A 13319-nucleotide genomic window follows, 5' to 3' on the forward strand; every position below is an offset into this window, starting at 1 on the left:
TGCTGGAGTGGCTGTATTCTGTATAAGGCCCTACACAAGTCTCATGTAGGGTGGTAAGGCAGCTCTGGATTGTGGCAAGGTGAATACTATTTAGATATACCCTTCTAGATGAAATCCAACGTGCCTGAACCTTCACTCATCCAAAACCTGCTACTGGGGAGACTCAGGAGCCCCCCCCCCCCCCCCCTGCAATCCCACCAATTTCAGTCATATCAGTCATATCATGCACTAGGCCCGAAACGCAGCTTATGTAGTGTGGCAAAATTCTGCTGGATTATAGTTAAGTGACTATAATACAGATATATCCTCCTCCAGGTTGTACAGAGCCATTATACTTTAATGCAGGGACTCTATATGCTTGAGGCCTAACATGAGGAATGTCAAAAAGCCACCAACTCATCTTCATCGCAATTAAGAAGAATGGGGTTATTGACCACAGTGTACTATGTATATTATGTATAATATGCGGTTTTCTGAGTATACTGTACATTGCCTGATTCTTGGTTCTCAACTAATAATAGAACAAGTGATAATCATAGAGGCCCTTGTGCCAATTTTAAGCCATGCTTGAATAGCAACCTCAACAAAAATCATTACCTATAATTTTGCATGGGTTTTATGGTGCCATTTTTATAGTCCCAAGTTTATTTTAGCTTGGTTGGTCGGGTTTCCTCCATTGCCTGGAAGAAAACAGTTGTTGCTCATAGGAAGTCTTGGTTTTTAATTCACCCCAGTATAATAATTAAAGTAATTTAGAAAAAAAAAATAAACATGAATTTATGGAATGAATATGGACAATAAAGGTCTTACGTAGCTCCACCTTAGCTCCAACCTTAAAACTTTACTACCCGTTTTAATGGAATGGTCTTCAAGTCAGTTATTACCAAACCGTGTATTAATTCCATAGGAAAGGAATGCTGCTACGTAACTGCTACGTAACGTCCAGTTCACTATAAAATGGCCAAGTCTCCATTCAGCATCATCCTGCACATCGGCAACTTCTCTAGGAGTACTACCATCACCATCTCTTGAGAAAATGTCTTACAAAGGCGCATCCACCCAAGAAAGCCATGAAAATGCTCCACAAATCAGCTCAGCAGGATCACACGATGAGTACAGGTCAACATCTAGAGCGACTGTCCAAAAAGGAGGAAGTGGGGAAGCAACTACTGGATACCACGCTGAGGATGCTGGTTCTTCATATGGAAGCTCAACTCATAGTACTATGCAGAGAACCTATAAGAGTACAGAGAGCGGTGTCTTAGGGAACAACTCAATGGCGAGACACAGAGTAGGCTCAGATGTGTATTCTAGTGGACCAACAGGGGCAGCACAAAATGTTACTTCTAGTACAACTGCTAGTAATAGGCATGGTGGAAGCTCCACTGGATATACTACTAGTACCACCATGGGACAAGGCGGAAGTTATGGAGGCAACTCTGCTGGGCATACTGTTAGCTCTACAGTAAGTAACAGGACCCCTTCTGGTACTTCTAGCGGAGTCTCCGGGAGCAATAGTGGTTCTGGTGTGCAAAGAGGATCTATGGCTGGTGGCTCAAGCAATGCCGCTAGGAGTGGCGGTGGAAGCTACAGTGGTGGATTCAGTAGCAGGTCAACAGGTGGATTTTCTAGCAGAAGCTTAGGTGGGCGACAGGGATACAGCAGTGCTTCTTCATGTGCGGGTATTGTTGGTTTTGGTGGAGGAAATTCAGGTTGTGGACCAAGAGGGGGTTTCAGCTCAGGCTCGCAAGGAGGAGATAGTATTTTTCAGACAGGAGAAAAGGAAACCATGCAGAATCTAAACAACCGCTTGTCTACCTATATGGACAATGTGAGGGCTTTGGAAGAGTCCAATTCAGAACTTGAGGCCAAAATCAGAAACTGGTATGAAACCCATAAACCTAAACAGATCGACAACAGCAAATACTACAAGATGATTGAAGATCTCAAAGACCAGGTAAGTTCTCTGAAAAAATTTATTTGTTTTATTATTTAATCTACAACCTGTGAGTGTATAGATAGAGGTGGAGATAACAGGTCCTGGGGCTAGTAACTCAGAGGGCCCAAAATCTTCTTATGCCATATATGCTGGGCATTATAGTATTGCAACAGCTTGGGAGCCACATCTTGTATGATCATTGGTATGAACAATAACATGGGCACAAGTTGTATATTATGCATTGAACTTCTATGGCTTTATGTTTCACTATAGATCATTAATGCTGCTAAGGATAACAACCAGCTCACCGTGGAGGTTGACAATGGCAAGCTGGCAGCTGATGACTTCAGAGTCAAGTAAGTTATATACATATTTTATACTTCCTCAGATAGGAATCTCAGTTATCATGTATGTTTTATGGATCAGAGACCTGGGTTGAACTCTTCTGGGAAAACCGGGGCACAGGAAAGTTAATGCATATGAAAAACGTCATCTATGTATAGGGTAACTCTTAGGTAAAGAGCGCCACCTGCTGATATTTATCTTGCAAAAATATTATGAGCAAATTATATTTTAAATTTAGGTCCCATGTGTAGGAACTGAATCAAAAAATCAAAAGAGTCTTGTGCTGCCCTTTAGGTCCTGCACTAGGAATAACAGCTTGCAGTGTTAAAGGGGTATTCCAGAAAAAAAACTTTCTTTTTTATATCAACTGGCTCCAGAAAGTTAAACAGATTTGAAAATTACTTCTATAAAAAAAATCTTAATCCTTTCAATAATTATCAGCTGCTGAAGTTGAGTTGTTGTTTTCTGTCTGGCAACAGTGCTCTCTGCTGACATCTCTGCTTGTCTCGGGAACTGCACAGAGTAGAAGAGAGTTTGCTATGGGGATTTGCTTCTAAACTGCGCGGTTCCCGAGACAGGTGTCATCAGAGAGCACTTAGACAGAAAAGAACGACTCAACTTCATCAGCTCATAAGTACTGAAAGGATTAAGATTTTTTAATAGAAGTAATTTACAAATCTGTTTACCTTTCTGGAGCCAGTTTATATATATATATATATATATATATATATATATATATATATAAAAGTTTTTTCCTGGATAACCCCTTTAAACTTGACTTTGTCGGGAAATAAACCTATAGCTTCAGTATGTTGTAACTTGTTGACTACAAGGTAGCTATATAGTGGAATAAAAAGAAGACCATCTCACGTGAAAATATGGAAATGTATAGGTAGATGACCAACTCACCCTTGTAGCCTATCAACGACACGGACTGGGACAGACCATTGTCCCATACAGCAGTCCAAATACAGAGGAGGTCCAGCGCTTGATCACATATAGTGTTGAGCGCAAATATTCGAAATGTGAATTTTTACCGCGAATATCGGCACTTCGCGATTTGGCGAATATTTAGAATATAGAGATATATATTCATAATGACGAATATTCATTTTTTTCTTCACAGTACACACACATCACAACAATGGTGTGTACTGTGTAAAAAAAAAAAAAAGTGATCATCCCTCCCTGCTTCCAGCTTGTGGCTCCAATATTTCGGTGTGGAGCACGAATATTTCGTATATGCGAATATGCAAATATTCACAAATATCGTCACTTCCAGAGGACACTGATCCCTCCCTTCTTTTAGGAGAAAGATATAATCTATACGAATTTCATTACGAATTTTCGCATGGAAAAAAAAGGGAACGAACATAGCGAATATGCCAATTTTGCAAACAGAATTATTCATCCATATATTCGTGAAATGTCGCGAATTCGAATAAGGCCCCTGCCCCTCATCGCTACTCACATATGAATAAAATGTCTTTATCGACTCAACAGGACATGACAGATGCACAAATGTGCATCTGTCATGTCCTGTTGAGTCAATAAAGACATTCTATTCGTATCTGAGCAAGCGCTGGACCTCCTCCGTATTTGAATATGGAAATGTAACAACTTTTATGTTATCCAGGTATGAAAGCGAGTTCAACATGCGCCAGAGCGTGGAGGCAGACATTGAAGGACTACGTAAAGTTCTGGATGACCTGACTCTGGAAAAGGCCAGTCTGGAGAGTCAAGTTGAAAATCTAACAGAAGAAATTGCCTTCAACAGGAAGAACCATGATGAGGTAAGAATATCATGTGCAAGATCAAAACATTTTCCCATTTTTTGTCCAAGGGTTGAGTCTATTATTGCAGTTTACAACTATCATCTCAATGCCAGATGGATGCACAAGGTTGTAAAGCAGGCGCTTTGACACCAGATTGGACATGAAATAGTTATGTATGCATATGGGTACTTTCTTGTCTATGGATAGATCTACCTAACCTGTCAACCCCCATGTGTAGGAGATGAAGGCCTTGCAAGGACAATCTAGTGACGTTACCGTGCAAGTGGACGCTGCTCCAGGTGTCAACATCCTTAAAGTCCTTAATGACATCAGGTCTCAATATGAAGACATGGCGGAGGAAAACCGCAGAAAGGCAGAAGAAGAATATAACCACAAGGTTTGTTAGATACAGTCGTTCCTACTGACTTCATCTTGGAACCTCCTGGCTCTCTTTTTTTGGCCTACATTGATATAATCTTACATTGCATTTAGATCACTGAACTTAGCAACGAGATTTATTATAGCAGCGCAGAACTGGAGACTGGCAAATCTGAGCTTGCGGAATTGAGACGTACTGTGCAGACCATGGAAATCGACCTCCAGAGTCAACTTGCTATGGTAAGATATAAGGTCTTGCACGGACATTTTTTGGGGCAGGGGCTCTAGTAGAAAAGAAGGGCACTTCTAAATGTTAACACAACACAATTCCTGGGGTAAGGGACCCCAGCAGTCACGTCAGCTGAATGGGACCGGCATCACTGTACGGAGGTCCCAACCAGTGAGGGCATTCTAGGGTAGGTGTATTTAAAAAGCAGGGTCTATGTGTGCACATCCCATGCAAGATATATATACTTTTATGGGGAACCTCTATGAATTGGCATCTAGAATATGGGGATTGGGCTGACGGAGTAATGAAGACGCATGTAGGACACTATTCATTTAGCAGTGGTTGGGAGTGGAGGCTGTTTTATTCTACTGAAAAATAAGTAATAAAATCTGTATGCCCAACTAGAAATGTTCCCTGGAGAACGCATTGGCTGAGACTCAGAGTCGCTACGCACGTCAGCTGGCTCAGATACAAGATATGGTCTCCAACCTGGAGGAGCAACTGGCTCAAGTGCGTGCCGAAATGGAGAACGAATCTTGCGAATACAACCTACTTCTGGACATCAAGAATAGGCTGCAGAATGAGATAGAGATGTACCGACGCCTGCTTGATGGTGAAGGGTAAGAAAAACATGATGAAAAAAACATGATGAGATCCTGCAGGCGGCACTAGGACCGTGCGAACTGCATTGTTGTCCCCGTAGACGGCAATGCATTTTTGAGCCAGTCCGACGAAAGATCTACTAAGAAATGCAATGCTGTCTAAGGGGACGGCAATGCAATCTGCATGGTCGTAGCACCGCTCATGGGATCTCCAGCGGAAATTCCGTCCGGAGATTCCACAGTGTGAACCCGGACTAATACTTTGCCTACATTAATACATTGCTTATTTGGTCTAGATGTTGGCATTCTGTGCAAAAACTTGTACTCATGCTTCCTAACATGGAGCAATGTTACTGATATTAAGGTCTCATCCTTGGTAAATCGTTTATTTTTTGATCATGAAGTGTTGCGTTCAAATATGTATCATTCTCTGCAGTGGTTCAAGCAGCGGCTCCGGCAGTGCTTCCGGTTCTAGCTCCAGCAATAACTACAACAGTAGCTCCAGCTCTAGCTCTAACAGTGCCTCCAACAGTGCCTCCAACAGTGGCTTCAGCAGTGGCTCCAGCAGTGGCTTCAACAATGGCTCCAATGGGGCAGGCTATGGTTCATCCAGCGCCGATTCAGGTAATTGTAAATAGGATATCACTTTAAATTTGGGGCTGGAGAATGGTACTTAGCTTTTGTATGGTTAACCACATTACAAGATGCTCAGTAAGGCTGGGCTCACAAATATCGGTCGTCCGGCACAGTTTCCCTCCGGCGTGCACCAGAAGGAAACTGATGCTAGAACTGATCCCATTCAGTCCCAACTGATCCCATCCATTTTGACACCGGATGGTTGGACATGCCGGAGGGCACCGGACAGGTGAGCGCAGCTTGCTGCGTTCCCCTGTCCGTTGCCCAGAAACAATGGACGCCGCATGCCATACAACTGATGACAAGTTGTCATCAGTTGTGGCATCAGTTGCATCGAGATTTAGGCTGAGTTCACCTATGTCGGATGCCGGACATATGTGAACCCAGCCTAACATAGTAGGTCTACAGTTATATACAAGGACAAGTCAAATAGAGGAAATGGGGAGAGCACTCTCAGAAACACTAAATGCCAATAAATAATATCTGACAACTGATGCCTGATTGGGTCGGAGCAGCTGAAAGTCTGGGTCCATTATAAATAGATGATACCTGTGGGGTGCATATATAAAGCTGAAGTATCAAAGCCATCACTGGGAAAAAGGTTTATATGCACTCACCGCAGGGAAAGCATCACCACATCCGAGTGTCCGGGATCACGGGAGCAGGTCACAATGGTAAGGAGCACTCAGAGGCAACGCCAGCTGTTTCGCACGATAGAACGTACTTTTTCCGGCCTCTGCTGAGGCCGAAAGAAGTACATTCTATCGTACCAAATGGCTGTCGTTGTCTGCTGTGGCCAGAAGAAGTACGTTCTATCATACGTCGTTGCCTCTGAGCGCTCCTTACCATCGTGACCTGCTCCCGTGATCCCAGACTCTCGGATGTGGTGATGCTTTCCCTGCGGTGAGTGCCTATAAACCTTTTTTCCCATTGTCTACATTTATATACACTTTCTGTCTCAACTTATTTACATTCCCATCTTTTTCAGACTCAAAAAAAAACCGAGTAGTGACCACAATCACGGAGGAGAGAGTGGACGGGAGACTAGTTTCCACAAAAGTAGACAAGGTCCCCCAGAAGGCATAATAAAAAAGGAGTCCGTTGCTATCTTCCTTTTGCAAGAAAACTATTCTAGACATCTTCAACCTTTATCTTCTGTCAGCATTTAGTCAGTCTCTCATTGGGAATATCCTAGCTTTTAGACTACTGTTTCTGTACTGTGTTTTGTTAAAAATGTCAAGAATGATAGCCGTAGATCGTAAAATGTAAATTGCGTAAAAGAAACACACCAGGTAAAACTGATAGACTGTGCTTTGTCTAGTGCAGAACCTCGGGGGCGGAGCATGAAACAGTATTTAAAGGAGAGAATTATGCTCTGCCCTCTCGGGCCCAGCACAAGGTATAATACAGTGCATCATTGCTACCCCTATGGCCTTTTACTTTTCATTACCATTCTCCAAACGACTCTAGCATTCACAGGAACTGCCCAGTTTTCTATACAATATTCTATAACTCTATGGTCTTTCTATGAACTCGATTTTATATCTCTCACTGCTTGTATTTTTCATTTCTTTGTTAATAAACTTGTTTCTGTGCAATAACTAGAATTCTGACTTATTTTACATACAGTTGTCCTGTCACTAACATTCAGGCACATAATGGAAGATTTACAATTACCCACTTGTACCTTTAAAGGGGTACTTGATTAAGAAAAAATTTTTAAATCAACTGGTGCCAGAAAGTTAAACAGAATTGTAAATTACTTCTATTAAAAAATCTTAATCCTTTCAGTACTTATCAGCTGCTGTTATTATCCACAGGAAGTTCTTTCCTTTTTAATTTCCTTTCTGTCTGACCACTGTGCTCTCTGCTGACCACTCTGTCCATTTTAGGAACTGTCCAGAGTAGGAGCAAATCCTCATAGAAAACCTATCCTGCTCCAGACAGTTCCTAAAATGGACAGAGGTGTCAGCAGAGAGCACTGTAGTCAGACAGAAAGGAAATTCAAAAAGAAAAGAACTTCCTGTGGATCCTAACAGCAGCTTATAAGTACTGGAAGGATTATGATTTTTTAATTGAAGGAATTTACAAATCTGTTTAACTTTCTGGCACCAGAAATTTATTTTTTTCCAGTGGAGTACCCCTTTAAATGGATGGTCACATTTGGGGGAGATTTATCAAAACCTGTCCAGAGGAAAAGTTGCTGAGTTGCCCATAGCAACCAATCAGATCGCTGCTTTCATTTTGCAGAGGCCTTGTTAAAAATGAAAGAAGCGATCTGATTGGTTGCTATGGGCAACTTTTCATCTGGACAGGTTTGGAGTTTTTCCCCATAGGAGTTTTCGAAGTAAAATAAAGTTATAAAGGGGAGATTTATCAAATCCTGTCCAGAGGAAAAGTTGCCCAATTGCCCATAGCAACCAATCAGATCGCTTCTTTCATTTTTAACAAGGCCTCTGCAAAATGAAAGCAGCGATCTGATTGGTTGCTATGGGCAACTCAGCAACTTTTCCTCTAGACAGGTTTTGATAAATCTCCCCCATTATGTCTGGCTTCTCTAATCCCCATCCATCCGCTGTTATCCCTGGGGTCTGGCTATAAATTTCCCCCAGTGGATATAATGAACACTCTGACCTTTATGGATGACTCTTTGTTCTGGTTTATGAAGAGTAAGGGTACGTTCACACGTGCGGATTTTCGCTGCGGATCCGCCGCTGAAGGACCCCTTATATGTTGCCATTATATGTGCCTGCTCGGAGCAGCAATACGCAGTATACTCGCACATCGCGGCAGCTCTCGGCCTAGCTCATTGAGCAGGGGGAGCGGGCGCGATGTGTGCGAGTACACCGCGCATGCGCAGCGACACGCACATCGCAGTGTGCGTGCTCGGAGCGGCGTATTGTCGCTCCTTGCAGGCACAGTTATGGGCACCATACAGAGGTCCTTCAACGGCGGATCTGCAGGGTAAAATACGCTGTAAATCCGCACGTGTGAACGTACCCTAATCCTGAGTACGGGTGTTCCCCTTTATGACATCCATATACCCTAAGAGGTATATCCATGAAACAACCCTACAAGTAACACTTTTTGTTTATACAGCAAAACTGCTCCAAAAGTTCACCTTTTTTAAGAAGACTACCTTGTCCAGACCAGCTTTCCTGGAACTGATTTTCAGATTTTCAGCTCTACTATATATTATGTATACTTGCCATTTTCTAAAGACCGCTTAGAAGACCACTTTTTGTGCAATTTTAGGATTGTCGCCTCAAAGCAGTTTCGCTAAATTTTTAAAACTTAGCTGGGTACAGCTATGTCAGAGGTATGTGAGGGGTGTGGTACTACTCTTCTCTTCTAGAATGCATCAGACACTTTATGGTGCAAAACAGCTAACCTTTTGTGATAAGGGGATACAACACACATGATGGGTTAAAGGGGTACTCTGCCCCTAGACATCTTATTCCCTGTCCAAAGGATAGGGGATAAGATGTCTGATCGCTGGGGACCGCCGCGATCTCCGCTGTGGCACCCAAGACACCGGTGCACGGAGTGAACTTTCCTCCCTGCCGGATGAATGGCGATGCGGGGCAGAGGTTTGTGACATCATGGCCACGCCCCGCTTGTGATGTCATGGTCACACCCCCTTAAATGCAAGTCTATGGGAGGGGGCGTGACGGCCGTCACGCCCCCTCCCATAGCCTTGCATTTAGGGGGCATGGCCGTGGCGTCACGAGCGGGGCGTGACATCATGAGCCTCCTGCGCGGCATCCGATGCTCTAAACGAACCGGGTGCAGCAGGGAGATCGCGGGGGTCCCCAGCGGTGGGACCCCCGCAATCAGACATCTTATCCCCTATACTTTGGATAGGGGATAAGATGTCTAAGGTCAGTTTAAAGGGTAACTACCATTTCATAAAAATGTTGACCTACCAAAGGCTTTAATAGGTGGGGGATCAAGTTCTGAGACCCCACTGATCCCTAACTTAAGAGGACCGAAATGCTCTGCTTAAAACCATACCCAATTTTGTTTCTGATCGGCCAGCTCTCCTTTGATAGAGAAGCAACTGGAGTATGGACTCTGTAGACTTTCTTTGGATCTCTACATCACATGCTTGGCTCTATGAGAAGGTGTCCCTGGCTCAGATAGTCCATTGCCCTGGAATTTATTGTACATATATTTACAACAATGGGCATAGTGAGACAATGATTACTCCCCATCCTGATGCAGGGAGCCTGCCTAACACCTGCTTTGCTCCGGATGGGTCTACCTTGCAGCCTTCTCTAATAGGGTACGTGCTGCAGATTTTAATGTAAACTAAATGACTGAGCACAGCTTCTAATTGGCAGTTATCAGCTGCTGTATGCTCCAGATGAAGTTGTGTAGTTCTTTCCAGTCTGACCACAGTGCTCTCTGCTGACACCTCTGTCTGTCTCAGGATCTGTCCGAAGCAGGATAGGTTTTCTGTGGGGATTTACTTCTACTCTCGACATTTCCATGGACAGACAGAGGTGTCAGCATAGAGCACTGTGGTCAGACTGGAAAGAATTACACTTCATCTAGAGCATACAGCAGCTAATAAGTACTGGAAGGGTTAAAGGAGTACTCTGGTACTGAGTATTCCTGCTCCGGGCTGCAAAAAAAAAAATATGAAAATAAACCATCTCTCACCTTCCTGGGTTCCTATGGAGCGCCACTACAGCTGATCGGTCCTCCGGTCCATCCTCTTCATACTTGAAGCGTCACATGGCGCTCAGCCTATCGCCGGCCGAGGCAGAACATCGCAGCGGCCGGCAATAGGCTGAGCACCATGTGATGCTTCGTTACACACGGAAGTATGAAGAGGATGGACCGGAGGACCGATCAGCTGTAGTGGCGCTCCGCGGGAACCCAGAAAGGTGAGAGATGGTTTATTTTCATTTTTTTGCAGCCCGGGCAGGACGGAGCAGGAATACTCTGCACCAGAGTACTCCTTTAAGATTTTTAAATAGAAGTAATTTACAAATCTGTTTAGCTTTCTGGCACCAGTTGATTAGGAAAAAAAATTGTTTTACACTGGAGTACCCCTTTGAGCTTGCCTGAGACTAGCTGGATGTTTCCTGGGGAATTTCCTACCTACGCACTCCTACCTAATAGGGGAGTAGGAATTACCTACCTAATAGGAAGAATTATCATCCAACCCCCCCCCCCCTCTATCCTTCCCCCAATACTTACCTACCTAATAGGAAGAATTATCACCCAACCCCCTCCCCCCCCAACACTTATCTACCTAATAGGGGAGGAGGAATTACCTACCTAATAGGAAAAATTATCACCCAACGCCCCCCCATCCTTCCTTCAATACTTACCTACCTAATGGGAAGAGAATTATCACCCCCCCCGCTCTATCCTTCCCCCAACACTTACCTACCTAATAGGAAGAATTATTACCCAACCCCTCCCCCCTCTATCCTTCCCTAAACACTTACCTACCTAATAGGGGAGGAGGAATTACCTACCTAATAGGAAGAATTATCATCCAACCCCCCCCCCCCCATCCTTCCCCCAACACTTACCTACCTAATAGGAAGAATTATTACCCAACCCCTCCCCCTCTATCCTTCCTCCAACACTTACCTACCTAATAGGGGAGGAGGAATTACCTACCTAATAGAAAGAATTTTCATCCAACCCCCCCCCCCTCTATCTTTCCCCCAATACTTACCTACCTAATAGGAAGAATTATCACCCAACCCCCTCCCCCCAACACTTACCTACCTAATAGGGGAGGAGGAATTACCTACCTAATAGGAAAAATTATCACCCCAACCCCTCCCCCCCCCCCCCCCCCGCGCCCTCTATTCTTCTCTCAACACTTACCTACTCACTCATTCTATGCAGGGCATCAAGGAAGGCATTATTTGGGGCAATGAGGGTAGGTAAAAGGTGGAGGATCTGATGGAAAAGTGCGGAGCCTAAGATGTCTGGCAAATTCTGCTGACAACTTTGTCCATATCGGGAAATGTCCACATCAGGAGAAAATCCCCATAGCAAACCTCTCCTGCTTCTGACAGTTCCTGAAAGTCTATGACCTACCATAACCCCACTGCCCCTGTACGGGGAATGGCTGCTTCTCTACCTTCTCTCAAATGACCTCCCGACCTACTGTTTCTCTCCCCTCACCTTATAAAGTGTAAACCTGCATGGGCAGGGCCCTCTCTCCCTCTATATAAGTCTGCAATGTATTCTGTTTCATGTTTATTGTACTTGTGCTTGGGTGATATGTATTTTAACCCCTTATAATATGTACAGCACTATGAAACCAATGGTGCTATTAAAAATAATAATAATGATAAGGGGTTTGTTGCAGACCCATTAAAGTCAGTAGGTAGCAACATAATCCCCTTGCAGATTTTATGCTTCGGTATGTGAATGTACCCTATTAACAAACAAATATAGTAACATAGTTTGTTAGGTTAAAAAAAAAGATAAGCGCACATCAAGTTAAAAGGGGTACTCCGCTGCTCAGCGTTTGGAGCAAAATGTTCCGAACGCTGGAGCTGGCGCCAGGAGCTCGTGACATAATAATCCCGCCCCCTCATGATGTCACACCCCGCCGCCTCAATGCAAGCCTATGGGAGGGGGCGTGACAGCCGTCACGCCCCCTCCCATAGTATTGCATTGAGAGAGTGGAGCGTGACATCATGAGTGGGCGGGGCTATGACGTCACAAGCTCCTGGCGCCGGCTCCAGCGTTCGGAACAGTTTGTTCCAAATGCTGAGCAGCGGAGTACCCCTTTAACCTGACGCACTACTGTGGGAAGAGAGGAGGGAGAGGTTTCAATAGAGGAGGAAGGGGTGGGGCTCCACCCGAACAAGGTCCTTTTTTACAGAAACCCCCTCAGTACACCACGTACCCCCTAAGGAATCGAAACAACTAAATACCGCTTTACAAATTGTTAACTTATCTGCACATGAACTCTCTGAATCTGAAATGTGTCTTCTTCGTAAAGGTTTGGGCTTTGTACCCACGTCTGCATTTAATAAATTTAATTGGGTAAAAGATTTACATTTATTTACCAGGAAATTACATTGGAAGAAATTCTATGCCAACTGTGAGAGACGCCGTGCCCAGGAACTTGGCCTCCCCGGGGACGTCCTCCGGGGTGCAGAGTTACTGGTCGATTTCATGAGTGAGGGGGATCAATCCAGTGGATTAGGTCCCTTTATGCAACTGAGAAATAAAAGCAAAAAGATGCCACCCACAGGAGATCTCTCCTGTGTGGATGTATTCCTGAACTTGGTTCTAAATGATTTGGACCAGGTTAGGTCAGTTGGCAACACTAACTTCAGCCATGATGAGATGCAGGCGCTGCTCAGATTGGAAAAAGACAAATCTCTGGTAATTAAGCCCTCCGATAAGGGGGGCAACATTGTTTTGAT

At 44.2% G+C, this 13319-nt stretch overlaps 2 protein-coding genes across 2 annotated transcripts in view; both read left to right on the forward strand.

Moving 5' to 3' along the window:
* Positions 1-1057: 1057 nt before the first annotated feature.
* Positions 1058-7498, forward strand: LOC130296306 (keratin, type I cytoskeletal 14-like). The gene is made up of 8 exons (XM_056547697.1): positions 1058-1957; positions 2213-2295; positions 3921-4077; positions 4298-4456; positions 4552-4677; positions 5072-5286; positions 5705-5892; positions 6893-7498. The coding sequence occupies exons 1-8, from the start codon at positions 1226-1228 to the stop codon at positions 6988-6990; spliced, it is 1758 nt and encodes a 585-aa protein (XP_056403672.1). The 5' UTR covers positions 1058-1225; the 3' UTR covers positions 6991-7498.
* Positions 7499-9076: 1578 nt separating this feature from the next.
* The window catches only part of LOC130296308 (keratin, type I cytoskeletal 12-like), a 51910-nt gene continuing 47667 nt past the window's right edge, over positions 9077-13319 (forward strand). Inside the window, exon 1 of the mRNA XM_056547702.1 lies at positions 9077-9223. Within this exon, the coding sequence (XP_056403677.1) occupies positions 9215-9223 (9 nt within the window). The 5' untranslated portion in view covers positions 9077-9214. The remainder of the gene's footprint in view (positions 9224-13319) is intronic.

Source organism: Hyla sarda, chromosome 12, assembly GCF_029499605.1.
Source record: "Hyla sarda isolate aHylSar1 chromosome 12, aHylSar1.hap1, whole genome shotgun sequence".
Taxonomy (NCBI): Eukaryota; Metazoa; Chordata; class Amphibia; order Anura; family Hylidae; genus Hyla; species Hyla sarda.

What these genes read in the sequence shown, in the direction of transcription:
- LOC130296306 (XM_056547697.1), top strand. Translation starts at nt 1,226, where the DNA reads ATGCAGAGAACCTATAAGAGTACAGAGAGCGGTGTCTTAGGGAACAAC. An exon ending in TCCAGAGTCAACTTGCTATG is followed by an intron (nt 4,678 to 5,071) that starts GTAAGATATAAG and finishes ATGCCCAACTAG; the next exon opens with AAATGTTCCCTGGAGAACGC. An exon ending in TTCATCCAGCGCCGATTCAG is followed by an intron (nt 5,893 to 6,892) that starts GTAATTGTAAAT and finishes CATCTTTTTCAG; the next exon opens with ACTCAAAAAAAAACCGAGTA.